The 27,797-nt window shown below is 48.8% G+C and overlaps 1 protein-coding gene across 1 annotated transcript; it reads left to right on the top strand.

Annotated features, from left to right (window-relative positions):
* Nucleotides 1-27,727, top strand: TGFB1 (transforming growth factor beta 1). The gene is made up of 7 exons (XM_081869313.1): nt 1-1,251; nt 16,992-17,146; nt 18,058-18,184; nt 21,204-21,281; nt 24,581-24,731; nt 26,452-26,608; nt 27,391-27,727. Exons 1-7 carry the CDS (start codon nt 864-866, stop codon nt 27,547-27,549), a joined length of 1,215 nt encoding a protein of 404 aa, XP_081725439.1. The 5' UTR covers nt 1-863; the 3' UTR covers nt 27,550-27,727.
* The last annotated feature ends 70 nt before the right edge of the window (nt 27,728-27,797 follow it).

Here is a 27,797-nt window from a genome sequence, read left to right as displayed (position 1 = left end):
GGGAAGGAGAAAAGAGAAGCTTAGGAGCCAGGCAGAATAAAAGAAAATAAAAGTTCTCCGGCTTTTGCCACGGTAGCTGTCCAGCTGCCTTGCTCCCCAGCGAAGGAGTTATATATACAGCGGTGCACACCCCCTCCTTCACTTCCTGGGTGGAGCTGTCGCTGGGGAGAGGCAAAAAGACGGCTTTAAAAACCTCCAAGCCCTGCAGCCAGCAAGTCCCAACAGGAGTGGTGAAATTATAGCTTTTCCTGGCAAGGAAGACAGAAAGGCCAGCTGGCTCCAGGGAGAACGGCGGCAGCAGCGATCTTGACGGAGGAGCGCAATCGCCTTGGGATGCCCCAGTCGTGACACCGGATTTGGCCCGCGTCTTTTGCAGCCAGCCACATCCCAGCAAGATCCAAGCAATTCTTGGCAACCTCTGAGAGGCTCACCCTGCCAAGAACACGATCCCTCGAACCGAAAACCGGTGAGAGACAGAGCCTCGACCTCCCCGGTGATGGGCATTCGGGCTGCCACGGCCGGGTGCCGAGGCTGAACGTGGGCGCCCTCCGAATCGCCAGGCATATGGGCTGCATCGAGGCTCTGCTAAGCGTAAGGTGAGTCTCCTCCACTTTTGAAAACCGGCAGCCCAGACTTTGGAGACGGTTCACAGATCTGAAACCGGTTCGAATCTGAAACCGGCGCTTTATACTTGAGGGACTCGACGGTGAGTGGGGCTTCTGTAGGAAACAGCCTACTTTGTCAGATGCAGGGAAAGGACTGAGAAAAAACGGCAAGAAACTAGGCCGGCTCTTCTTCGTCTTGCTTTCCCCACCGCTCCTTTTTGGCACCGAGAGCAGAAGCGACAAGGGGGTGGAGAAATCATGAAGATGTTGGTTTTGAGAGCCTGCGGCTGGCAAAGTCTTTCTCGGTGTTCGCGGGCCGCTGGCTGGCTCTTCCTCCTGCTCCTGGCGCTGGAGCACCTCTGCGCGGCTCTTGCCTTGTCCACTTGCAAAACTCTGGACATGGATATGATAAAGCGCAAGCGGATCGAGGCCATTCGGGGCCAGATCCTCAGCAAGCTCAAGCTGACCAGCCCGCCGGAGGTGGAAGACCCCGACTCGCGGGTGCTGCCCGAAGACATTGTGGCTCTGTACAACAGCACCCTGGAAGTCATCCGGGAAATGACGGCGGAAGACTCCAAGGAGACCCCCCAGGAAGAGTACTACGCCAAGGAGGTGCACAGGTTCAACATGCTTCCCCCGAACCACGGTGAGACCACGGGAGAGAAAGGGGGTGTTTGTATCTAGGAGGGCAGGCCATGAGGTCTACTGGTTAGAGCAGGACGAGGAACCAGGGCTAGGTTGGTTGTCCCCCCCCACCCGACCCTGCTCCTATTCCTTTAGGAACAGGGTGACATCCAGAAATTCAGTTTTCCCCCCACTTAAAGGGAAAGTCCTCACCCCTGATTTCTCAGCTTTTAGGCAGAGGTGCAGGGCCAATTTAAAAAGCTGGCAACCGACTCTAAATGTTAGGCCGGGGTAAGGTGCGACCCGCTGGCAAACTCGGGGCACCTGCCAGGTATTTCATTGCCTGAGACTTCAAAAATAGCGGGGGGGGGTCGCTGAGCACCTTGCAAGCTGCTATAAAGGGCTGAGAGGCACCGATGGATGGCCTTGGGACAGTGGCTTGCCCCCAGGCCACCCACTGCTGTTTCCCAGGCCTCCTAATATTGATTTATAATAAAAAGGTTAATTTAAAGAACGAGAGAGAGAGAAGGAAATGTTTGTTACTTTGCACTTAGGTTTAGCGATGCAATGGAGCAGGATTCGCACCCAGAGTTTAAGCAAGACCTTTAAAAAAAAAAAAAAAAGCATTCTGTGTGTAAAATGGCAATAAATATTGCCAGAGAATATGAGATGAAGAAGGGGTTTGGGAAGAGGGGTGAGAGGTTGGCGTGTTCCTAAGATGTTGATACAAACTGGAAAAGGATAAGCAGCGCCTCTTATGGGATAATTTTACCCTTGACCCTAAAACCTGGAAGCTTATTTAATTCTTCAGGACTTACCACCAATACCTTGTGGCAAAGGGGTTTCCCCTAAGGTGGCCACCTTTTTATTCCGGCCCTGCTCCTGTGCAGCATCCCGGAAGGCGGAAATTCAAAAAATGAAGCTTTTCCTGGAAAACAGTGGGAAGAGTTTTACCTCTTAAATGTTCTGCAGGCCAGGCTCTTAAAGGCACAGAGCTGGGTGCAAACCTAATGTGACAAAGAGTGCAAGAAAATTGGAAATAAAACCAAGAGCAAAGGAAATAAAACCAAGAGCAGAGAAGCTGTTACTAGTTCTGGACATGGCAGGAGATGCTCACCCTCTGCCTGGTCCCAGGGAGGCGGCGGCAGCAGCAGCTGGAATTTGGCATGAGTTGATCTGATCACTGCAACCACCACATGCCAAGGTATCCATGATAAGGGCTGGCCCTTGATACGGGGGTCGGTGTTTTAAAAATATATATTATTATTTCAGGAAACGGGGGCAGGCGGAACTTGGTCAGTCAGTCTGGGGCAGTGGGACCAGGCAGGATCCAGAATTTGCTGCCTTTTGAGCTGACAGTACTGGCTGCCAGCCAGAGCGCAGTTTCATCAGGGACAGCAATGCATTCTGGCAGAAGAGGGGGACCCAGTTCAGTGGGGAAAAGGCAGAGAAGCCCCCTTCCCCAGACCCCAGGAACAGACCTCTAACAGAGACCCGGAAGAGCAGCTCCTACAGTCTGCAGACAGACAACACTGGGGTTGGACAGACCCACTCTATAAACTATAAACTTATTCTTAAGCAGCCTAGGTTTACATCCATGCTTTTAATTCCAGAAATTTGGGGTGGAGGGGAGGGAGGGGACGGGAAAGCTGCCGGCACTTGGTCACACGAGAAGTGGACTCTGTACATACTCGGAAGTTATAAATAAGCCATTTTCCCAGACAGGAGGCTTGGTGTTAAAAAAAAAAAAGGACCCAATTAGGGTTTTTTAGGAGCAGGTTTAAGGCAGGTGAGTAGTGTCGTGATTAGAATCGGTATGGTCTTAATGCGGATTAAGGTTGTATCGTTTCTGCCTCTTAGCTGCTGTTGTTGGCTCCAGAGAGAGAGAGAGAGAGAGAGAGAGAGAAAGCTATTGCCTCTAGTTTCCACTTCCTTTCTCTTTGCACGAGGATCCGGGCTGTCATGTTATAGCCGTGTCAGCAGGCGCTCTGTGAAGCCAGGCACCCGTGAGAAGTCCTCTGAGGATGGGAGGAAATTGTATGTGTGTGTGCAAAAATCAGCTTTCCCCCTGGGGCGAGTGGGGATGGAGTTGGCGGTGAAAAAGGAGTTTGGTCGATCGGATCTTGCGATTTCCGGCAAAAACAGCCCAGCAAACACCCCCCCCCCCCCGGTTTCAGAGTCGCCTTCACCACTTCTCCCTGAAGGCCCCTTGCTGGTCAACGTGTTGCAATGCTACCGCACAGCTGCGGGCAGGTCAAAGTTTGCAAATTCCGTTTTGAAAATTCAAGCAGGGGTCCTTTGCTTACTCCTCAGGGTTGGCTGCTACTCCCCCCTCCCCGCCCCCTGCTCCTGGGACTTCCACAGCAAGCTTGACTCCAGAAACACACAAACATACAGCAGGAAGAAGTTTTCTCACATCACTGCCTCCACGCCAGAAAAGGTTTCGCCTGGTCAGCTCACAGAATCGTAGAATCTTAAGAGTTGGAAGGGACCCGAGGGTCATCTAGTCTGACCCCCTGCAATGCAGGAATCTCAGCTAAAGCATCCCTGACAGATGGCCACCCAACCTCTGTTTAAAAATATCTCCAAGGAAGGAGAGTCCACCGCCTCTCATGGGAGTCTGTTCCACTGCTGAACAGCTCTTACTCTCAGAAAGTATTTTTCTGAATGTTTAGTCGGAATCTCCTTTCTTGTAGCTTGAAGCCACTGGTTTGAGTCCTACCCTCCAGAGCAGGAGAAAACAAGCATGCTCCATCTTCCATGTGGCAACCCTTAAGATATTTGAAGATGGCTGTCATATCTCCTCTCAGTCTCCTCTTTTCCAGGCTAAACATACACAGCTCCAGTTACAGATAGGTAGCCGTGTTGGTCTGCCATAGTCAAAACAAAATAAAAAAATTCCTTCCAGTAGCACCTTAAAGACCAACTAAGTTAGTTCTTGGTATGAGCTTTCGTGTGCATGGTATCTGAAGAAGTGTGCATGCACACGAAAGCTCATACCAAGAACTAACTTAGTTGGTCTTTAAGGTGCTACTGAAAGGAATTTTTTTATTTTGCTTTATACACAGCTCCTTCAACCATTCCTCATAAGGCCTGGTTTCCAGACCTTTGATCATCTTGGTTGCCCTCCTCTGCCCACTTTCCAGCTTGTCAACATCCCTCTTAAAGTGTGGTGCCCAGACTTGGACACAGTACTCCCAAGTGTAATAGTAATAGTAATTTATTATTTGTACCCCGCCCATCTGGCTGGGTTTCCCCAGCCACTCTGGGCGGCTTCCAACAAAGATTAAAAATACATTAAAATGCCACACATATTAAAAATTTCCCTGAACAGGGCTGCCTTCAGATGTCTTCTAAATGTCAGGTAGTTGTTTATCTCTTTGACATCAGATGGGAGGGTGTTCCACAGGGCGGGCGCCCCTACCAAGAAGGCCCTCTGCCTGGTTCCCTGTAACTTGGCTTCTTGCAATGAGGGAACCGCCAGAAGGCCCTCGGTGCTGGACCTCAGAGTCCGGGCAGAACGATGGGGGTGGAGACGCTCCTTCAGGTGTATGGGCCAAGGCCATTTAGGGCTTTAAAGGTCAACACCAACACCTTGAATTGTGCTTGGAAATGTACTGGGAGCCAATGTAGGTCTTTCAGGACCGGTGTTATATGGTCTCGGCAGCCGCCTCCAGTTACCAGTCTAGCTGCCGCATTCTGGATTAGTTGTAGTTTCCGGGTCACCTTCAAAGGTAGCCCCACGTAGAGCGCATTGCAGTAGTCCAAGCGGGAGATAACTAGAGCATGCACCACTCTGGCAAGACAATCCGCGGGCAGGTAGGGTCTCAGCCTGTGGTCTGACCAAGGCAGAATAGAGTGGTATTATTACTCTTCCTTCTCCAAAGAAGGAGAAACCGCCTTTTGAGGGAGTCCTTTTCACTGTCAAGCAGCTCTTAGCATCCAACAGCTGTTGTTAAGGGCACAGAGGCAGGGCCAGCAGGAAAAAGTTGGCAAGCTGGGCATTTGCACCCAGGAAGCCCTAACTTTTAGCTATACTGGGCTTTCTGCAACCCTTGCTGGGAAGAGCAGAACTCTTGTTTCTTTCCTCCCCACCTTTTACAGAAGTTTGCTCCTCGTGTGGAAAAAACGAGCCACCTAAATGCACCAACAGATGCCTGGAGCTGGGTGGGGTCTTTTTGGGGGAGAGACAGGAGACAAAAGATATATGCTTTAAAAGAAAAGAAGAAAATGTATGGAGGGCTTTTGAACAAGATGCGCAGGCCCAGGAGGGGGGGGGGTGTTGGCAGCAGGTCTGAAGAGGCCCGAATCTGCAAAGATCGGATCTTTCCCTTGGATCAGAGGATCCCGCATCCACCCAGGGAGCAGCCGTCTCAGGCTTGTTTGGGGTGTAATTACGTGCCTGGGAGTGGCTGGCACGCTGCCGAAACGGAACTCGGGCCCGCAGGCGGAGGCGGGAACTTGTACGTTTTGTGTAGTCTCTGGGAGATAAGATGGCAGCCCAGGATAGTGCCAGCACGTGCCGGTCGTTTTTGCCAAGGAGGTGTTTGGGTCCTCCTTGCCTTGCCTAAGCAAAATCCCCTTCCCTCGGAATGCGTTAGGCCAGGGTAATTGCTGTCTCCTCCCCAGTGCGCCTACTCAGGTCGGGCGGCTGTTGAAAGCACAACCCAGTCGGAAAAAGAGGTTTTAACAAGTTCGTTCCAAAATCCACCGATGCAAATGGTCGCGTTATGTTGCTGGATAAATCCTGCCCAACTTTCTGTCATTTGGGTGGAAGCAGAAGCTCTGAGGCATGGAAATTATGGCCTTTCCCCTTTTATTTACTCCTTGTACAGTGGTACCTCGGGTTACATATGCTTCATGTTACAGACGCTTCAAGTTACAGACTCCGCTAACCCAGAAATGAAGAGTGAAAATGAAGAGTGTGATATATCAAATACGTTGTGGATAGTCTCTATAGAAAGACTTCTATAGAAGTCTCTATAGAAATTATGTAAGAAGAAAGTAAGTTAATTTTTGGCAAGGTGTATTACAGTTGTACCTCGGGTTACATACGCTTCAGGTTACATACGCTTCAGGTTACAGACTCTGCTAACCCAGAAATAGTACCTCGGGTTAAGAACTTTGCTTCAGGATGAGAACAGAAATTGTTCAGCAGTGGCACAGCAGGAGGCCCCATTAGCTAAAATGGTGCATCAGGTTAAGAACAGTTTCAGGTTAAGAACAGACCTCCAGAACGAATTAAGTTCTTAACCCGAGGTACCACTGTATCTTAACCAGAAGTATAGTGCCCCTGTACATGGAGGTTCATGCCTACCCGCTTATCATCTGAGGCCCTAAGAAGACTCTTAAAGGTGCAGGAGCCTTTTCTGGAGTGAGAGTAGAAGCTCCAGTTTATTTCAGCTTTTGCAGTGTTTTAAACCAGGGGTGGGGAAGCTGTGGCCCTCCAGACGTTTTGGGAATCCAAAACTCTGGCCAGTCACGGTCAGGGATGATGGGAGTTGTAGTCTGACAATATCTTCAGGGCTGCAAGTTTCCTGCCGCAGCAACAGAGGCTTAGGAGATTATGCATGTTGGAACTCAAGTTCACCCAGTGACTGAATTTGCAATAGATCTGGGACAGGAGAAAGAAAGGTGTTCTTCACACAACACAGTTCCGTTGATTGAATCCATAAGGTGTGTTGATGGCTGCAGGCTTGGACACTTTTAAAAGGGAATTGGATTTATGGAACATAGGTCTCTCGGGGGCTATGAACCCCAATAGCTCCATAGAACCTCCAGTTCAGATTCAGTATATCTCTAAATGCCAGGTGCCAGAGAGGACATTGTCTTGCATGTCCCGCAGTCTTACGAGAAACAGCTGTCTGTCTGCTGATGCAACCGCTGGGTGCAAGAATCCATGGACCTTTGGTCTGATCTGGTGTGGCTATTCTGGACTTCTTTTGTAGTTGCTGACCAAGGACATATGGCAATTTCGGGGGGGGGGGACCCTGCTTTTGGCTGCGGCACTCGCAGGATAGCTGGCATGGGTTGTGAGAACTTGTGGGTTTTCCATCTCAAGACTGAGAGTGGTGTACAGTGCCCTTGTTGCATTAGCACGAGGATTTACGCTTGTGGAACTGAACACAGGCACACCCTCCCAAAACCGGCTTCAGAAGGTGGGGGGAATCCCACAATTTATTGGGGGGGGGACACAGGGAGGAGGAGAGGGGAGACAGTCCCCACTGTACAAGCAGAAAACCTTGTGCTAAGGAAACGAGTGACTTAACACTATTTTGGATTGAACCCTCTTTTCACTGGAAATCATAGAATCATAGCGTTGGAAGAGTCTATGCTACAGAGCTGCATAGAAGTCCATTCATTCATTCATTTATTCATTCATTCACAGAAGCATAGAATGGTAGAGTTGGAAGGACCTCAGCGGTCATCTAGTCCAACCCCCTGCCATGCAGGGATCTTTTTGCCCCATGTAGGGCTTGAACCCATGTCCCTGAGATTAAGAGTCTCGTGCTCCACTGACTGAGCTACCCCAGATGCGTTTTGTCTTTTTGATATATTTATTTGAATCTATTTCTACCCCATCCTTCAGTAGACAGAAAGTGGGAAAGAGCCCCCACTGAACCCCTGTTGCATATCACCCATCATACCATGAACATGGTTTAGAAAAGTGGCCAGGAATCTGTTGCCCTGCAGCTCCCATCATTCTTCACTGTCAGATATGCTGGCTGGCACTGATGGAGACTGGAGCTCACCAACAACTAGAGGACCACAGTATAAAAAATTTCCTTCCAGTAGCGCCTTAGAGACCAACTAAGTTTGTTATTGGTGTGAGCTTTTGTGTGCATGCACAGTTCTTCGGATGCTGCAGGTTCCCCATCCCAGTATCATCACACCCTGGATTTTTTTCCTACAGTGCTGAGATGCTGACCCACCTCCCACCTTTGGACACAGGGCCCATTCCATCCTGACCCACCTCCCACCTGTGGACACAGGGGCCATTCCATCCTGACCCACCTCCCACCTGTGGACACAGGGGCCATTCCATCCTGACCCACCTCCCACCTGTCGGCACAGGGGCCATTCCATTCTGACCCACCTCCCACCTGTGGACACAGGGGCCATTCCATCCTGACCCACCTCCCACCTGTCGACACAGGGCCCATTCCATCCTGACCCACCTCCCACCTGTGGACACAGGGCCCATTCCAGCCCGACCCACCTCCCACCTGTGGACACAGGGGCCATTACATCCTGACCCACCTCCCACCTGTCGGCACAGGGGCCATTCCATTCTGACCCACCTCCCACCTGTGGACACAGGGGCCATTCCATCCTGACCCACCTCCCACCTGTTGACACAGGGCCCATTCCATCCTGACCCACCTCCCACCTGTGGACACAGGGCCCATTCCAGCCCGACCCACCTCCCACCTGTGGACACAGGGGCCATTACATCCTGACCCACCTCCCACCTGTCGGCACAGGGCCCATTCCATCCTGACCCACCTCCCACCTGTGGACACAGAGCCCATTCCATCCTGACCCACCCCCCACCTGTCGGCACAGGGCCCATTCCATCCTGACCCACCTCCCACCTGTGGACACAGGGGTCATTCCATCCTGACCCACTTCCCACCTGTGGACACAGGGGCCATTCCATCCTGACCCACCTCCCACCTGTGGACACAGGGCCCATTCCATCCTGACCCACCTCCCACCTGTGGACACAGGGGCCATTCCATCCTGACCCACCTCCCACCTGTGGACACAGGGGCCATTCCATCCTGACCCACCTCCCACCTGTGGACACAGGGGCCATTCCGTGCCCTTTCTCTGCCCATTTGGTTGGCATGTCGTGTGCTCAGAGGACCTCATTTGGTACAGAGGCTGCCAGCTGCCGATCCCCACGCTAGGGATCCATTTCTGGTGACTTGCATCCTCCCCTCTGCCCCCCTCCCCCCAAAAAGAGCCTGGTGTGAGGATAAAATAGCACGCCTGGAAGTTTCTGCAGAGTATCCGTCCTTCAAACAGCCCCTTGGAACAGGGGGAATTGCTAGTTTCCGACCAGGGCAGTTGGCAAAACAAACAACGGCAGAAGGCCCTGGGGGCGGGTGGGGAGGTAGCAGCGCTGCTTGACTTCCCTGTTTCGACAGAAGTCAAGCCACCCACATTTCCCCAGCGTGACTTAACAGTTGATCCACGTGGAAAGTTTAAGCAGGTGGGCGGACCGGAGCCTGGCTTCCCCGGGGCCTTTTCCTACGGGAAGAATGGCCCCCTAAGTAACCAACTTCTGATTGCAGTCCACCTTACTCCCTTCTGTGGTCTGCTGCTTTCCTGGTCCTGCCGCTTCCTGGCCTGCGGCAGCGGCTTGACGCTGGAACTGTGCTGAAAATTCAACGCAAACACCTCTTCATTTCCCCCAACCATTCTGCATCAGTTAACAAGGAAAGAAACGGCACTTTAAAATTATCAGAGGGGAGAGAAGGCTCCCAGTGAAACTCTCAGGTGTGCGGTGCAGGGATCTCGATGCAAGGACTTTTCCTTCTGAGGTGGCACGGAGGGGTTCATGAGTGTCTTTTCATTCTATAAATTGCTGGTCCCATGGTCTGCCGCCTTCCTGGGTGCCCATGCGTCAGTCAAAACCCAGGGCAAGACTTCGTGGAGGTCAGGAAGTGTGGGCTGCAGAAAATGCTTGCAGGGTAGAAAATTGCACCCACTCTGCCACTTTGCAATGATGAAATAGGCTTGAAATCCTGCACCGACCCCAAATTCTAAATACGCTATAAAGAAAGTGCCCCGAGAATGAAAACGCCACGAGGAATTTGCTCCCGTGAGATGTTACAGTGGGCATCAACATGGCTGGCTTTAACAGAAGATTAGACAGAAGCAGAAGACCAGCTGCAGGAATTATGCTGGTCTGTGACCGTAATAAAGTAAATTCATTCATTCAGTTGCAGGAAAGCATAAGTAGGCTCTGCTTGGAAGATGCTGGAGCAGATGGTCTTTGGCTGATCCAGAATAGCTCTTATTATGTTCCTATTGCCAGATCCTTCTTCCAGATACAGAAGCACCAGGAGTATCTGGATTTATGGAATGCGAAACCCTTGCCTCCCTGTTTACATGAGAAACCTATACGCAGCCTTTTAGTACTTCGCCTCGAAAGTGGTTTAACAAACATACCTAAGCCAGTGCAAATGAACTGAGTTCAGCAGTACACATTGGGAGTAGAAATGGTTAGGAATGCACGGCAAGAGATCAACAGCAGTAGCCACAGTGCTATAAACCCTACAGGCAGAGATTAAATAAGGATAAATCCAAAAGACGACAGAGGAGGCCATTTCAGGTAGCTACCCAGTCTCTATTGATTATCTTGGTGAGTTTGCTGGTTTTTATGGGAGAAGGCTGCCTAGAAATGCCATTCAGGGCTTCATAGTCTTATCCCCATTTTACAGCTGAGGGAAACTGAGGCTGACAGACACCATGAACCACTCACAAGGTCACAAGGACAGTAGATAGAAACCGATCTCATCCTCTTATCTCTGGAGATGTAACACTGGAAAGTCCCAAAATAGCTTGGGAATTTCCTTAGCCCGATAAGCTGGGGCTGTTCAATGGAGACAGCCTTATCTCTGTCTTTGCAGCTGTAAAACATAAATCCTCAATTTACAAGAGACCACAGCCTCCCTCTGCAAGAGTCATGTGGAAACGAAAAGCGTTGACTGCACCAAACTTTGAAGAAGGGAAGTGGAAGTCTGGCAGTCAGGTTTCTTCTGAATACTGCTTTTGGAGCAGCGTTGAGACTTGGGGGGAGGGTGCTGAGGACTTTCCACTGAGGTACCCCAAGTTAGACTCAAAGAGTCTTGGGCCATCTTAAAGGCTATCATACAATGTACTGTGGCACAAGGTTTTGTGGACTCAAGCCCACTTCCTCAGGTGCGTGAAATGAAATCTTAGCTGGAAGGTACAGAAAAGAGAAAACTTTGAGGAGGTGGGGAGCTGCAAAAATTATGGCCGACGATAGCCAGGTTTGATTCTTCATTCTTGGAGATGAGTCGAGTTTAGGGTGTGTATACGTCTTTCGAAAGAACTAGGACCAGGTTTTTATTCTTAATAGCATCACCAGCTGTCTCTTTTCTCCTTGCCACCCTAAAACTCTTGGACTTTTCAGGGCGCCTTGATTTGCAGACCATAGCAGGTTGTACTATTTTATCTCCACACCAGTGAAAAGATTCGGCTGTCGATTTCTACAGATTGCTGCTGGTCTGCCACTAAGCTTTTCCACCCCCCTAGTCGGTTGACAACCCAGCAATGATGGCTAGTGATAGAGAATCGCAAGTTCTTCGTTGTATGTTTAATGTTTTGTGATCTGCTATGAGAGCTTATTTGACCAGGATAGAAACAGAGAAGACTACCTTCATTTCTTCTTGGGCAACTTAGGCCCCTCCTCCTCTGCCTTTGTTGCTGATAAATTTTAAATAATAAAATTTAATTCTTACCCTTTCAAATGGGAAACAGCAAATGAGTAGCAGCATATATACCATACCTTTAAAGCACATTCAAAGCATATTCCTCCCCCCTAAATAATCCTGGGAATTATAGTTTGCTAAGGGTGCTTGGAATTGCAACTCTGTGCGAAGGTAAACTACAGTTCCCATGATTTTTATTTTTATTTTGCAGGGGGAGGAATGGTCTTTGAATGTGCTTTAAAAAGATGCTGCCTACACAGCTGTACCAGCAGATTTTTAAAAATTAAAGAAAGCACCATCCTAACATGCAGACAGGAATTAATTAAGTGAAACTTTCCCTCCCTGCTTGCATTTCCAGGCCAGGAAAATCTTAACATTTATATTTGCTAAATTAACTAAATTTCTGCTTGCCAGCCTGCTGTTAATGGCGCAAGAAAGAGATGCGGGCCGTAGAACCAGGAGAAACCGTGAGACAGGGCGCCTGGGAAAGGTTTCCCCAAAAACAAGAATTTCTGCTTGCCATGCAGCTATCAAATGTCTCTCTCCTTCCCCTGATTCTTGTGCTGAACTCCACGTTCGCTTAAATGCAAAATGGGCATACCCTGTTCTCCTTTGCCAAGCACTGCATGCTATATATATATATATATATTAAGGGGGTGGAATGATGAAGAAGAAAGGGAGCGTTCCCCTTACACATCACAGTCTTTGTCCTGGAGATGGGAACTTGCAGGGCAGCTGATTTGACCATGTATGTGGGACGAGAAGGGATGAGGAGCTGGAGTCAAAGCTTCTTTGATCCTGCGAGGAAGAGAAGCTTAAAAATAGACTCTTCCTGTACCATAAATAGATGCTGTGTCAGTGTCAGACGGCTGCAAATATGGGGCTTCGTTTTGGGGTGTGTCTGTGGCCTGTGGTCGTTCGCTTTCAGAGAGAGGGAGAGAAAGCCTGCAGAGTGCTGGAGCTGAACCAGAGAGCCCTGGGTTCAAATCCCCACTCAGATGGAAACTCTCTGGATGGCCAAAGGATCCTTTTTCTCTCTCTTAACCGACCTTACTAGGAAAGCCGCGGCCAGGTTATGGGAAGAAAGTTAGGAAGCCCCTAAGGAAATAAAAAGCATCACTTTATGTCCTATTGCTTTTAAACTCTGGAATGGAAGTCTCAGTCAATTTAGTGCAGAATCTAAACTGATTGGCAAGCAGACAAACGCCGGCTCCCTCAGCCAATAAAGCGAGATGAGCGCCACAACCCCCGAGTCGGCCATGACTGGACTTAATGGTCAGGGGTCCCTTTACCTTTACCTTTACCTAAACACACAGAGCGATGCGGGTGGCGCTGTGGTCTAAACCACAGAGCCTAGGGCTTGCCGATCAGAAGGTCGGCGGTTCGAATCCCCGCGACAGGGTGAGCTCCCGTTGCTCGGTCCCTGCTCCTGCCAACCTAGCAGTTCGAAAGCATGTCAAAGTGCAAGTAGATAAATAAGTACTGCTCCAGCGGTAAACGGCGTTTCCGTGTGCTGCTCTGGTTCGCCAGAAGCAGCTTAGTCATGCTGGCCACATGACCCGGAAGCTATACGCTGGCTCCCTCGTCCAGTAAGGCAAGATGAGCGCCGCAACCCCAGAGTCGTCCACGACTGGACCTAACAGTCAGGGGTCCCTTTTCTGTTTTAAACACACAGAGGACCAGATTCCTATGTATAAAGGAGCAAGATCTTGTTGCAGTTTGGCAACCTTGCCCGTCCTCAGTCCCGGGATCTGTGAAATGGGGAGGATAATGTACGTAGGCTTAAATTGTTTCTGAAGTTGCACTTGACGCAGAAATATGCAGTTAGCCATTCCTGAGTCATGGAAAAGCATGGGGAGGCCCATACAGAGGCAGTGGTCATAGGGCAGCCTTCGCCACTGCAGATATTTTTGCCTATGACTCTAAGACTTGGGTGAATGAGAATTGTACAGTGGTACCTTGGGTTAAGTACTTAATTCGTTCCAGAGGTCTGTTCTTAACCTGAAACTGTTCTTAACCTGAAGCACCACTTTAGCTAATGGGGCCTCCTGCTGCTGCTGCGCCGCCGGAGCACGATTTCTGTTCTCATCCTGAAGCAAAGTTCTTAACCTGAAGCACTATTTCTGGGTTAGCGGTGTCTGTAACCTGAAGCATATGTAACTTGAAGTGTATGTAACCCGAGATACCACTGTAGTCCAAAACTTATGAAGTTGGCAAAGGCTGGCGTGGGATTTAAATAAGAAATTCATTTACAAGCAGGTTTCCAGAGCTCCTGCTTGGCTCTTGTTTCTGTTATTGATGTACGCATTAGGATATGGCGTCTTCCTGGAGATCTGGAAGCAGAAACCTGGGATCCACCCAAGCAGTCCCCTCTGGCGTTTCGGATTGCCCATCGCTATTAATTGACTCCACTCTCACATACTTCCGAAATTTGACCCTCCAGAGGCAACAGAATCCTGCCAGGGAATCTGGGCTGGAGTTTGGCATAGCTGCAAAGAAGAGTGGTAGGGTGTGGAAGATGAGGTTGCCAACTTTTTTATCTAGCCCACGCTCCTGTGCTTTTTAAATTGCCACTTGCTTCGCAGGTGTCAGCAGGTGCTGATGCTTATCTGCATGAGGCGAAAAAGCTTGTCCCTGCTGATTTCCATGCATCAAGTGATTTATAAGGGCATAAAGGTAAAGGTAAAGGGACCCCTGACCATTAGGTCCAGTTGTGACCGACTCTGGGGTTGCGGCGCTCATCTCGCTTTACTGGCCAAGGGATCCGGCGTACAGCTTCCGGCTCATGTGGCCAGCATGACTAAGCCGCTTCTGGCGAACCAGAGCAGTGCACGGAAACGCCGTTTACCTTCCCGCCGGAGCGGTACCTATTTATCTACTTGCACTTTGACGTGCTTTCGAACTGCTAGGTTGGCAGGAGCAGGGACCCAGCAACGGGAGCTCACCCTGTTGCAGGGATTCGAACTGCCGACGTTCTGATCAGCAAGTCCTAGGCTCTGTGGTTTAACCCACAGCGCCACCCGCGTCCCTTATAAGGGCATAGAAGCAGTCTAATCTTGGTTTTTCTGGTCAGTTGGCAACCATGTGATAACTTAGGGTATCTACATGTCATTGGAACAGGCAAGGGCAGAAGGTCCTGTAGCCTGAGGGGTGAAGGCACACCAAATGAGAGGCATCAAAAGTCAATGCCAGCCGGCAAAAATAAATAAATTAAAATGCCATTAGTTTCAATTGCTCCTCTTCAAAAAGGAGAACTTCCAGAGGACTGGATTAGAATGTTTCTGGATCCCAGCTTCCTCTTCCTTTGCCTTACTTGCAGGTAGATTTCTGTTGAATGTGGGAGCATTTGAAAATGGTTTGCGGAATAGTAGAAAACCTTAGGGAAATAAGACAATTGTGATATGCTATGATTGAAAGAAGACAGGAGTGCCTGGCGTGCTCTGGTCCACGGGGTCACGAAGAGTCGGACACGACTAAACGACTAAACAACAACAAATGATTGAAAAAGAAGAGTGCAGTATATCAAATACGTTGCGGATAGTCTCTATAGAAAGACAGTTACGTAAGAAGAAAGTAAGTTAATTTTTGGCAAGGTGTATTACAGAGGCTGGAGCCAGAATTTCTGGGCTCTGTGGGAATGGAAGAGGAACCAAGATACAGTGGTACCTCGGGTTACATACGCTTCAGGTTACATATGCTTCAGGTTACAGACTCTGCTAACCCAGAAATAGTACCTCGGGTTAAATACTTTGCTTCAGGATGAGAACAGCTCTGGCAGCGCGGCAGCAGCAGGAGGCCCCATTAGCTAAAATGATGCTTCAGGTTGAGAACAGTTTCAGGTTAAGAACGGACCTCCAGAACGAATTAAGCACTTAACCCGAGGTACCACTGTATTCTTTTGATGACTGTTTGTTTGCTTTTTAATCTCAATAAAGCATTAAAAGTAAAAGAAAAAGAAAATGGCTTGTGTCAGAGTCCTTAAACCCTAACGCAAGATGAATGCCTGTATCCTTAAACATTGCACAGACATATAAATTGAACATATAAGCAAAGAAACTTTCTCCCACAGAAATAGGGGTGCAGCAGGATTTGGTGCATGTTTACTCTGAAGTAGTCTGTTCAGTCTACATTTAAAGGTGAATTTACCTAACCCACACTGTCTGAAACAATACCTGCATCGAAATTCAGCCGTCCTTTGAAATTCGCAGTGCTCTGAATTTTGCAATGCAGTTCTCCAACTGAGTACAGTGGAACCTCGGGTTACATACGCTTCAGGTTACAGACTCCGCTAACCCAGAAATAGTGCTTCAGGTTAAGAACTTTGCTTCAGGATGAGAACAGAAATCGTGCTCCGGCGGCGCAGCAGCAGCAGGAGGCCCCATTAGCTAAAGTGGTGCTTCAGGTTAAGAACAGTTTCAGGTTAAGTACGGACCTCCGGGACGAATTAAGTACTTAACCTGTGGTACCACTGTAATTGGAACAAAAAATGCATATAAAGAGGTGGAGTTTGCATATCAAATGCCTACGTTGGTGAAAATGACAGGAAAAAATAGTGAAAATTGCTTTGCAAAAATGTGTGCGTTAGGCAAAACTGCACACAAAAGTATGTACGGTATATCCAGAGGAAAATGCCGGTGAATTTTCATGAGGATGCACCGTATTTTTCTTTCTATAAGATCCCCCCGCGTATAAGACGGCTCCTATTTTTGGGGACTCCAAATTAAGAAAACATCCCTCAGCACTACCCATGTATAAGACGAGCCCCAATTTTAAACCTAATTTTTTGGTTAAAAAAACCTAGTCTTATACACGGAAAAATACGGTATATATCTATATGTAGATAGATATCGCAAACCCCTGTGGAAATGTAGAAAACCAAAGATTATAAAACTGAGAAACTGAGAGGAACCAAAATGGACATATTTGTGCATCCCTACTCAGGAGTCAATTTTGTTGTCTTCATTGGGGCTTACTCTCTGAGCAAGTGTCTTTATGGTGACCGAATCCAGCAGCCCTGTGACCCTCCAAAGCTCAATTTTGTTTTCCATTCCAATTGTAAATTCTGTTTTCCATTTCGTTTGTAAATTCCTAACATTCAGCGATTTGCAGCTCAACTCTTGCTGGGATGTTAATCGGGTTGCTGGGGAGTTCAGACGTTGCCTGAAGCTCTTGCAAAGCTTATATTCTCTTGACACCTTCCAAAGGAAGAAATACATAATTTGGTCGTGTTTGAAATGGAACCAGCACAAACAAACACAAAACAACTCAAGACTCCTCTCCTATTCTCTCTGTGCAGAAGGCTACATACCAAAGACACCCTACTCTGTCTTCTTTGGGTTCAACTTATCACACATCCGGAAAACCCTTCATGACTCCAGTCTGCTGTACCGTGCTGAACTGAGAATGCGCATTTCTGGAACGGTTCAGGATCAGCGATTGGAGCTTTACCAGGTACGATGGGAAAATGCTATCGGAATTCAAAGATGCCCACAAGTTGTACCCTCTTGCCTGTAAACTGTTCAGACTGTTTGGAGATGCTTATGGTTATTTGTGGGTGAAAGGAGGAAATTTCTCTGCACATGCTCAGAGACATTCTTTTATTTGCACCCAGGGACAACAGCTGATTTCAAAGATAGGCCCCTGGATCATTGCTAATGATCATTCATTCGCATTCTATCCCTGAGAATGGGGGGGGGGGAGAGAGAGAAATTGAAATTTGTTTGCCTGCATTAGTCTGGAGTATTTCAGTTGCAGAAATCAAAATATTGTGGGGAAGAGGTGTCTGTAGCGAGGGAACTGGAATCTAGAAATATTTAGGGAAGCTTTTAATGTTTAATAGGTTATTGTATTTTAATATTCTGTTGGAAGCCGCCCAGAGTGGCTGGGGAAACCCAGCCAGCTGGGCGGGGTATAAATAATAAATTATTATTATTATTATTATTATTATTATTATTATTATTATTATTATTATTATAAATCTCTCGGCATATGCTCAGAGGCATTCTCTTATTCACACCCAGGGACGATCCTTGATTTAGAGGACAGCTTCTGTGGATTATTTCTAAGGATCCTTCATTCATATCAAGTCCCAAACAGGAGTCAGGACAGGATTGTTTGCCTTCTAAGATTGACATAGAATTTGGAGAGACCGAATGCCCACTTCATTGTTCCCCTAGCTCTTCTGCAGATGTTGCCCCTGTTTTCCAGTTCTGCCCCAAAAACTGGAACCTTGAACTAGAAATTAAGCGTAGCATTTGAATTCAAATTGCTTCAGCACATTGTTCTGTCAAACAATGAACCACTCTGGGTCTTATGTCGGAGATGGAGAGACTGCTTTGTTTACACTTACCCTTTCCGTCCAGGAGCAGATCCACTCGATCAACAGCACTTGGTACTACATGGATGGCCGTATGGTGAAGGTGAAGAACGAGAAGGAGTGGCTTTCGTTTGACGTCACCTCCGTCCTCCGGCAGTGGCTTGGAAGCACAGGTAAGCCAGGAAGTGGCTAAAGGTGTGAGCGGGGCAGGGTCCCAGAGTTGATGGCAGCTGGAAAGAGTAATTTGCTTGGGGGAGAGGAAGAACAGGATATGTGACAAAAGAGGACAATGGTTAACTAGAGGCTAAAAAGTGGTTTGTTGGAAGAACTGAGCCTAGCCCACCGGAATAACCACAGTTAGTTCTCTGCCAAGTTTGTTGTTGACTCGCAAACCATGCCACCTTTAGCACGTCCAAACCCAACAGCCTTGCTGAACTATGGTTTGTTTGGACCCTCGATCCCAGACACCTGCTGGGTTACAAAGGCATTGTTGTTGTTTAGTCGTTTAGTCGTGTCCGACTCTTTGTGACCCCATGGACCAGAGCACGCCAGGCACTCCTGTCTTCCACTGCCTCCCGCAGTTTGGTCAAACTCATGCTGGTAGCTTCGAGAACACTGTCCAACCATCTCGTCTTCTGTCGCCCCCTTCTCCTTGTGCCCTCCATCTTTCCCAACATCAGGGTCTTTTCCAGGGAGTCTTCTCTTCTCATGAGGTGGCCAAAGTATTGGAGCTTCAGCTTCAGGATCTGTCCTTCCAGTGAGCACTCAGGGCTGATTTCCTTAACAATGGATAGGTTTGATTTTCTTGCAGTCCATGGGACTCTCAAGAGTCTCCTCCAGCACCATAATTCAAAAGCATCAATTCTTCGGCGATCAGCCTTCTTTATGGTCCAGCTCTCACTTCCATACATCACTACTGGGAAAACCATAGCTTTAACTATACGGACCTTAGTCGGCCAGGTGATGTCTCTGCTTTTAAGAGCAACCGAAAAAGAAGCCAAGCTTTGTAGGGCTATGAGTCCCATCATCCATGACCACTAACAATGCTGGTGTGGCTGTTGGGAGTTGTAGTCTAACGACATCTGGAAGGCCCCACATTGGCTATCCCTGGCATAGCACATGTCTGGCAGTAGCAGCCAGCTTTCACGCAAACTAGCCTGTTAGATGATGTGTGATTTGTTGAACAAACCACGGTTGAAGGAAACCGTGGGTTGAACGTTATGTGCAAGCCCATCTATTGACAGACATCTCTTCTTCCAGATTCAGGTAGGTAGCCGTGTTGGTCTGACGAAGTCAAAATAAATTAAAAAACTGTGCAGTAGCACCTTAGAGACCACCTAAGATTGTTCTGGAGATAAGCTTTCGTGTGCAGTGTGCATCCACACAAAAGCTTATACCCAGAACAAACTTAGTTGCCTCTAAGTCCTAGCTGCTCCTGCAAGGCAGTGCCAAGATGCTTATTTCCCCGGGGACTAGAATCATGGGACAACCTCTCCCTGCTTTGCCTTTGTGCCGGAGGTGAGAGGGGGAGAAAGGGGGCTGGGGAAAAAACAAACAATGCCACAATCTGCTGAGTCGGCACACCACGCCCTGGGCACGCTGCCACCGTGTTTTGGAAGGAGCCAGATCAAAAGTGCACATGCGTCAGGCACACTTGCCCTGCGCCACTCCTCGGCTGCATTCTTTGCACAGGTTGCTACTGAAAGGAGAGGAGAGGAAGGCAGGGATTGCGACGTTGCAAGCACTAAATTTCTTGTGTCCGGGTGGCCGTCTGCCTGCAACTCACCCTCTCTGATCTCAAACCCCTTTTTGCCTTAGTAAGCTTAAGAGGGGACGATAGTCATCAGCTGCAGGAATGGGTAGAGAAATATTGGGGTGTGGTGATTTAGAGGAAAGGTGGGCATCATATTGAAGAGAGGGCCACCCTCACTGCCCAGCTTCCGTGTTGGCCAGGGCTGCCCACAGATCAAAGACAGGCTCAGATCTTGCCATGCTTTGAGCGCCTTTATGTTCGGGGAGGATGAGGGAGGAATTCAGCTGAGCTCGCATTTAAGGCAAACCTACCACCCTGAGTTCTTGGGATGAAGGGCAGAATGCAAATAAAGGGACGCGGGGGGCGCTGTGGGTTAAACCACTGAGCCTAGGACTTGCTGATCAGAAGGTCAGTGGTTCGAATCCCCACGATGGGGTGAGCTCCCGTTGCTCGGTCCCTGCTCCTGCCAACCTAGCAGTTCAAAAGCACGTCAAAGTGCAAGTAGATAAATAGGTACCACTCTGGCGGGAAGGTAAACGGCGTTTCTGTGCTCTGCTCTGGCTCGCCAGAAGTGGCTTAGTCATGCTGGCCACATGATCCGGAAGCTGTACGCCGGCTCCCTCGGCCAATAAAGCGAGATGAGTGCCACAACCCCAGAGTTGGCCACGACTGGACCTAATGGTCAGGGGTCCCTTTACCTTTACCTTACCACCCTGAGTTCTTGGGATGAAGGGCAGAATGCAAATAAATAATAATAATAAACTCACACTTTCAGAAACAACACGCAGACCAAAACACAGCTGCTGTCGTTTTAAATTTTGCAATTCTCCAGATTTCGCAGCACAGTTTCCTCAGCCAAGTAACAATCGCAGAAATAGATAGATATGCTCGTGTGACGTAGTGCATGGATACATTGCTGAAAACAGCTTGGGGAAAAAGTGTGTCGTATTAGGTGGAAATCGTTCGGCAGAAATAAGCACATCGGACAAAATTGCACATGGAATTGTGTGTATTGGGAGAATTTTGTATTAAAATGCTAATGAAGTCTCATTAGGACTTTAAAAAAAAACTGATTTGGAAATCTGGAGAACTGAATTTCAGATTGAATTACTGTCACAGATGTTAATGTTCCTATCTACGTGTTTGCCACTTTTTTTTAAAAAAAAGGCAACCTCCCTAATCAGACACCCAAAACTTTGTGTAAAGATTGGGGGTCAGGGAGGAGCAACCAACAGACATTGTCTGCAACCAACTTCCGCTTCCCGTACACACATGGGCTGAGCTCTGGAGGAGAAAGGCGCACTTGGATTTAATGCGGCAAATGCCTGTCTTCACCTTTGGGCCCGTGTGCCTCCGGGGTTGCGGGTTCAAATCCTTCTGCCAATCCTGCTGGGGCCTATGAGCACGGCACACAAAAATCCACGTTGTTTGTATTTCAGAGCCTCTGGGAAGATTTCGCCTCAGCTCCCACTGTACCTGTGAAAGCGGGGCGGAGGAACTGAAAGTGGAAGTTGAAGGTAAGGGCTAAGGAATGGGGTCAGTGTCCTGGTTTTCCAGGGACAGCTCTCCTTCTCTGTTTCGATCCCAGAACGTTCTTATTTCCCCTGCCAGCGCTGCCAGTGAAAAATGGGGGACAAAAAAAATGGAGGGTCAGTTGTGGAGGGAAGTGAGAATCGTAGAATGGGCAGAGTTGGAAGGGACGCCAGGGGTCATCCAGCCCAACCCCCTGAAATGCAGGGAGATAGGAAATGTCCTTATGTTGTAGGGTTTACATCTAATGCCTGTAGTGCCAGCTTTATTTATTGATTTAAATTCATGGCCTGCCCTTCACCCTTGAAGGCGATCCATGGCTCTTAGCCCTGATGGCTATAAATTGCCTCCACGGTTTGAGGCAGCAGTGTTTCTGAATACCAGTTGTTGTGAATCGCAGGAGGGGAGAGATCTCTTGTGCTCGGATCCTGCGGGCATCCGTCCGGCCACTGTGAGAACAGGAGGCTGCTGGACGAGGTGGGAAACAAGGCCAGATCTTTCAGGCTTTTCTCATGCTCTCAGGCCCCGCCAAAGGCTCTCTTCGGTCCCTGCCTGGCATCTCTCTCGTCACTTGCCTGTCAACAACTGGTAAGCGCAGGCTCGGCGGATTCTGCCTTCAGGACGAGACTTGCCTCCTTCTGGGAATCGGGCCTAGAGAACTTCCGCATCCTCCTGACACACATACTTGCCATACCTTCTGCCTAGGGTGGGGTTGTGGCAGGGGGGTGCCGTGCCAGTTCCGGCGACACTTTCGTCACATGATTCAGCTCGATGGGAACCTCCTCTAGGGGGCAGTGCGAAGCACGAGCACCCGCAAAACACACACACACACACACACACCCCTTGCACACGCAAACTAGCACACACCCGCTGGGTTTCGTCAGCTAAAAATAGGCTGCCGTGCTGACGGCAAACAGCTTCACCATCGGATCGCAGAAAGGGTGGTTCTGCCATGCTTCTGGCGGCTGGCACGCTCCAGAATTTCAGAACGCTTCCCTTCCTCAAGGCACCTTTCCCCACAGTTGTTTCACACCTGTGCACCTGACTCACTTTACTTTCAGCAAACTTAAGAGTTGGCGTTTTCCCCTCTCTCAGGGGTGCTTCATATCTCTGCTGTGCCCCTGTTTTTTGGGCTGTGGGTTCGCATCTGGTTGTAGGGAGGCAAGCACAGTGGTGACTCTGAAGCAGGGGTTGGCAACGTGAGGCCCATGGGCCAGGTGCGGCCCACAAAGACAGTTTTACCGCCCCACGAGCTGCCCCCGAACTGAGCTGCCTGCTCAGCGAGAGTCCCCCCCCCCCCCGCTCTGCGCTAAACCGGTGAAGCACAGCACAGGGACTCACCGAATTATGCTGGAAATGAGTCTGCGCATTTGCAGGTACCAGAAATCTGCGCAGGCACTATTTTCAGTGTCTGCGCATGCGCAGACGCGATTTCTGATGTCGCGCTGTGCCGGTCCAGCCCACAGATGATCTCTGTGGGAGTGATCCAGCCCATGGCCGGTAAGCCTTGCCGACCCCAGATCTGGAGGGTAGACTCGGACCAATGGCTTCATGTCACAAGAAGGGAGATTCCAACTAAACACCAGGAAAGAACTATCTGACAGTAAGAGCTGTTTGGCAGGGGAACAGACTCCCTCGGGAGGTTGTGGACTCTCCTTAGAGGTTGGATGGCCATCTGTCATGGATGCTTTAGCTGAGATTCCTTCATTGCAGGGGGTTGGGCTAGATGACCCCGGGGTCCCTTCCAACTCTATGATTCTATGGCTCACACAGGGGTGCAGTGGGCAGCCTCTTTGGCAAATGGCTGCTTTTTGGCTCCCAGGAGCCTCCAGCGCAGTTTAGGAACGACTGCCTTCCCACTTGTGGGCCGATGGGATAGGCAAACTTCCTGCTCCTCAGCACCCAGCATTTAATTCCCATCGCCTATCCTAGCATGGGGAGCAGAGTGGGAAGGAATGGAGAAGTCAGTGCATCTGACCCCCTGAAGGTCCTCGGATGCCCTCTTCCTCCACAATCGCACCCATAACCCCACACATTCCTGATCCCGGTGGGCACCACATAAGGTTGCTGGCAGAAAGAAACAAGCCAAGTCGGTAGGGCAGCACAGCCTTCGCCCAACCTGCAGCTGCCCTCCTGATTTTAGTGCCCCCATATATACCTAATTCGAAATATAAACAACAATAAAGCACAAAGTAAAATTTCTTTTTCTCAGATGAAACAAGTAACCTACAGTAAGATGGAAAACAATGTTTATTTTTGTGGACTTCCACTTCCTTTACATTTGAATTTTTCCTCTCTCTGACTTTTTCTAATGGCACAGTCAGATCCTCAAAGCTAATCTTACGCAACACGTCTGCATCTATACTTAGTAGAGAGAAGGTACCCAGCTAGCCTTGTTGCATAGTCGCCCTGTTGGGATTTCTCATTGACTTCCGTTGAGAAACCCAGCTCTCGGTTGAGCAGCTTGTGGCCATTAATGTGGGGGGGAAAATCTGGCCATGGGAAATTTCTGCGATGCCCTGAGCACATGCTTATTTTGCTTAACGGTTCATTGAGAGCTCTGCCCCCACCCAGACAAGGAAGAGGAATGATCAAGAGACCAAGAAGGCTTCCCGAAAGGAGGGTTAGGGGATGGGAAGAGCGTCAGTGAGGGCTTGGGCCTAGGAAGAGTCTGGGGTGGTAAATGGCATTCCAGTCAGTGCTGCTGGAGGGTATTTTCCCTGCCAGCCCAGTTCCTGTTCCCCAGCCATGCCGTCGGAAGCTGGTACTCGGGGAAACATTTGATCAATCTGAATTACAAAGCGCCTTCACCCTTATTATTATTTTACTCATGCGCTTCTAAAGGGTGGCGCTGTGGGTTAAACCACAGAGCCTAGGACTTGCTGATCAGAAGATCAGTAGTTCGAATCCCCGCGACGGGGTGAGCTCCCGTTGCTCTGTCCCTGCTCCTGCCAACCTAGCAGTCTGAAAGCACGTCAAAGTGCAAGTAGATAAATAGGTACCGCTCCAGTGGGAAGGTAAACGGTGTTTCCGTGCGCTGCTCTGGTTCGCCAGAAGCGGCTTAGTCATGCTGGCCACATGACCCAGAAGCTGGACGCCGGCTCCCTCGACCAATAAAGCGAGATGAGCGCCGCAACCCCAGAGTCGGCCACGACTGGACCTAATGGCCAGGGGTCCTTTACTAAAGGTGCCACCACAAAGTGTTTCACATATGGCAGCATCCAAATGGTTTGAAAACAAAATAAAGCTCGTGCGACATGGCTAACGAGTTCTTGTCTGTTTCCAGGCACCAAATTAAGGAGGGGTGATCAGCAAGGGATCAGCCAGGCGAAACAGCAGCCTCCCTATCTTCTGGTGATGGCGATGCCCCCCGAGCGGGCAGACCACCTGCAAAACCGCCGGCAAAAGCGAGCGGCGGGCATGGACTATTGCAGCCAGTGAGTGGCTTCCGGGTTTTTTTGTGTGAGACTCTTTCGCTGTTGAGAGCCTCTTGGGCTATAAAGTGGGGTGACAGCTCAGCTGGTAAAGCATGAGATTCTTAATCTGATGTTCATGGGTTCGAGCCCCACTTTAGGCAAAAAGATTCCTGCATTGCAGGGGGTTGGACTAGATGGCCGCTGAGGCCCCTTTCGACTCTACAGTTCTATGCTTCTATGAATGAATGAATCCACTTCTATGCAGCTCTTTAGCCAAAAAGACTTCTTACAAAAATCAACATTAAGACAGTCCCTGCCCTAAGGCTTACAATCTAAAAACACATCCTCCTCGTCATCATTGTTTATTAAATTTATATGCCACCCTTCATCCTAAGTTTACAGGATGGTTTAAAATATTAACAAAACAAAAATGAATACCATTATAATAAACAAAAGCAATATTTATTAAATTTAGAGACCGCCCTTCATCCTAAGATCACAGGGTGGTTTACAATATAAAAACACAAAAATGAATACCATAATAACAAACTAAAACAACAATGCATCCATAGTTTAAAAGGCCATGAGTAGTTTAATTAGCCTGGGAGAAGAGGAATGTTTTTGCCTGGCATTTAAATATATGTACAGTGCCAGGCGAGACTACCTGGAGAGAGAATCCCACAAATGGGGCCACCACAGAAAAGGCCCATTCTCGTGTTGCCACGCTCCAGATCACTTGTGGAGGAGGAGGCACACGAAGAAGGGCCATGGAGCAGGAGGAATTTCCAACTACACTCCTGGCTGGGTTTCAGGATCTGTGGTTTTGCGGCAGCTAGACTGGTGACTGGGAGCGGCCGCCGAAACCATATAACACTGGTCCTGAAAGACCTACATTGACTCCCAGTACGTTTCCAAGCACAATTCAAAGTGTTGGTGCTGACCTTTAAAGCCCTAAACTAAGGATACAAGATTTTTTTCAATGAATCCAGGGACACTTTTCAACTTCAGTCGGAATGATAGTGGAAATGATAGGAGACTGATTTATAAATCCGGGGACTGTCCCCTAGAAACGGGGACGTTTGGTAACCTTACTCCTAAACAGCCTTGGCCCAGTATACCCAAAGAAAAGTCTCCACCCCATCGTTCTGCCCAGACACTTTGGTCCAGCTCCGAGGGCCTTCTGGCGGTTCCCTCCTTGTGAGAAGTGAGGCTACAGGGAACCAAGCAGAGGGCCTTCTTGGTAGTGGCACCCGCCCTGTGGAACACCCTCCCACCAGATGTCAAGGAAATAAACAACTATCTGATTTTTAGAAGACATCTGAAGGCAGTCCTGTTTAGGGAAGTTTTTAATGTTTGATGTTTTATCGTGTTTTTTAATATTCTGTTGGAATATTAGAGTGGCTGGGGAAACCCAGCCAGATGGGTGGGGTATAAATAAATAATAATAATACAGTGGTACCTCGGGTTACATACGCTTCAGCTTACATACGCTTCAGGTTACAGACTCCACTAACCCAGAAATATTACCTCAGGTTAAGAACTTTGCTTCAGGATGAGAACAGAAATTGTGCTCCGGCGGCGCGGCAGCAGCGGGAGGCCCCATTAGCTAAAGTGGTGCTTCAGGTTAAGAACAGTTTCAGGTTAAGAACGGACCTCCGGAACGATTTAAGTACTTAACCTGAGGTACCACTGTAATTATTATTATTATTCTCTCAACTCTTATTGGATTCTTCCGCTCCAGGTCACCAGAGGAGAAGAAGTGTTGCGTGAGGCCCTTGTACATCGACTTCCGCAAGGACTTAAAGTGGCGGTGGATCTCCCAACCCAAGGGCTACTATGCCAACTTATGCATGGGTGCCTGTCCCTATCTCTGGAGCTTGGACACTCAGTACAGCCAGGTGAGGACGTAAAAAGCTCCTCAGCCCCCCTCTCCCGAAAAGGCTTCTGACTCTTGCATCTCACCCCACTTCCTCACACACAACCCTCCTTTGGGGTTTGTTTTGAAGCATTCCAAAAACTGCTTTAAAAAAATCTCAAAAGCAGGAAAAGGAAAGCAACAGAACGGTTTCATAGAAACAGATGCAAAGACAGAATTCAGCAATGAACTGTTCTTCTGGGTCAGAGAAAGCCTGGGGAAAAAAATATAACTCTCTACAAGGCATCTGGAAGCAACTGGTAGCCAATTCTTTGAGGACGGCAGGTGGGAAGGGCATTCGATAGGCCGGGAGCAACGACAGAAAATGCCACTGTCCTGTGATGTGCTTTGCTGCAATAAAAATGACCGTATTTTTTGCTCTATAAGACTCACTTTTTCCTTCCTAAAAAGTAAGGGGAAATGTGTGTGTATGGAGCGAATGCAGGCTACGCAGCTATCCCAGAAGCCAGAACAGCAAGAGGGATTGCTGCTTTCACTGCGCAGCGATCCCTCTTGCTGTTCTGGCTTCTGAGATTCAGAATAATTTTTTTCTTGCTTTCCTCCTCCAAAAACTAGGTGTGTCTTGTGGTCTGGTGCATCTTATAGAGTGAAAAATACGGTACTCGTGCAGTGCCATGAGTGAAACTTGGCAGCCATTATAAACGTGACCTCTGCTTTCCTGAAAACTTGGCCTCCCGCTCCCTAGGGTGATCAATCCGCCTTGTTACCTTTCCAGAGACGTATTTTCTTATTTTGTTTCGATAGGTCCTGTCTCTGTACACCCAACACAACCCATCTGCCTCAGCCACGCCCTGCTGCGTCCCATACGAGCTCGAGCCATTGGGGATTGTGTACTACGTCGGCCGCCAAGCCAAGGTGGAGCAGCTTTCCAACATGGTGGTCAAATCCTGTCAATGCAGCTGAGAGAAAAGTACTTGTGGACTTGGGATGTCTCTTCTGGGCGAGTTGGAATTAAAAAATAAATCAATCTGAGCGGGGAAGGAGTCAGGACTGGAGAGGGACAGAGACTCCCCTTCCCCTCTAACAAAATCTTTTTCCAAAACAAAAAAACAGAAACAATAAAAACCCTCATTTGGTGAGATTTATTATTATTTTGTGAATTTATGGGGTGTTTTTGTTTTTGCGGGGGGGGGGGGCAGGCGTTGAGAATC

Source organism: Podarcis erhardii (assembly GCF_964252035.2).
Source record: "Podarcis erhardii genome assembly, chromosome: 7".
NCBI lineage: Eukaryota > Metazoa > Chordata > Lepidosauria > Squamata > Lacertidae > Podarcis > Podarcis erhardii.
This window is presented reverse-complemented; position numbering and strand designations above follow the sequence as displayed.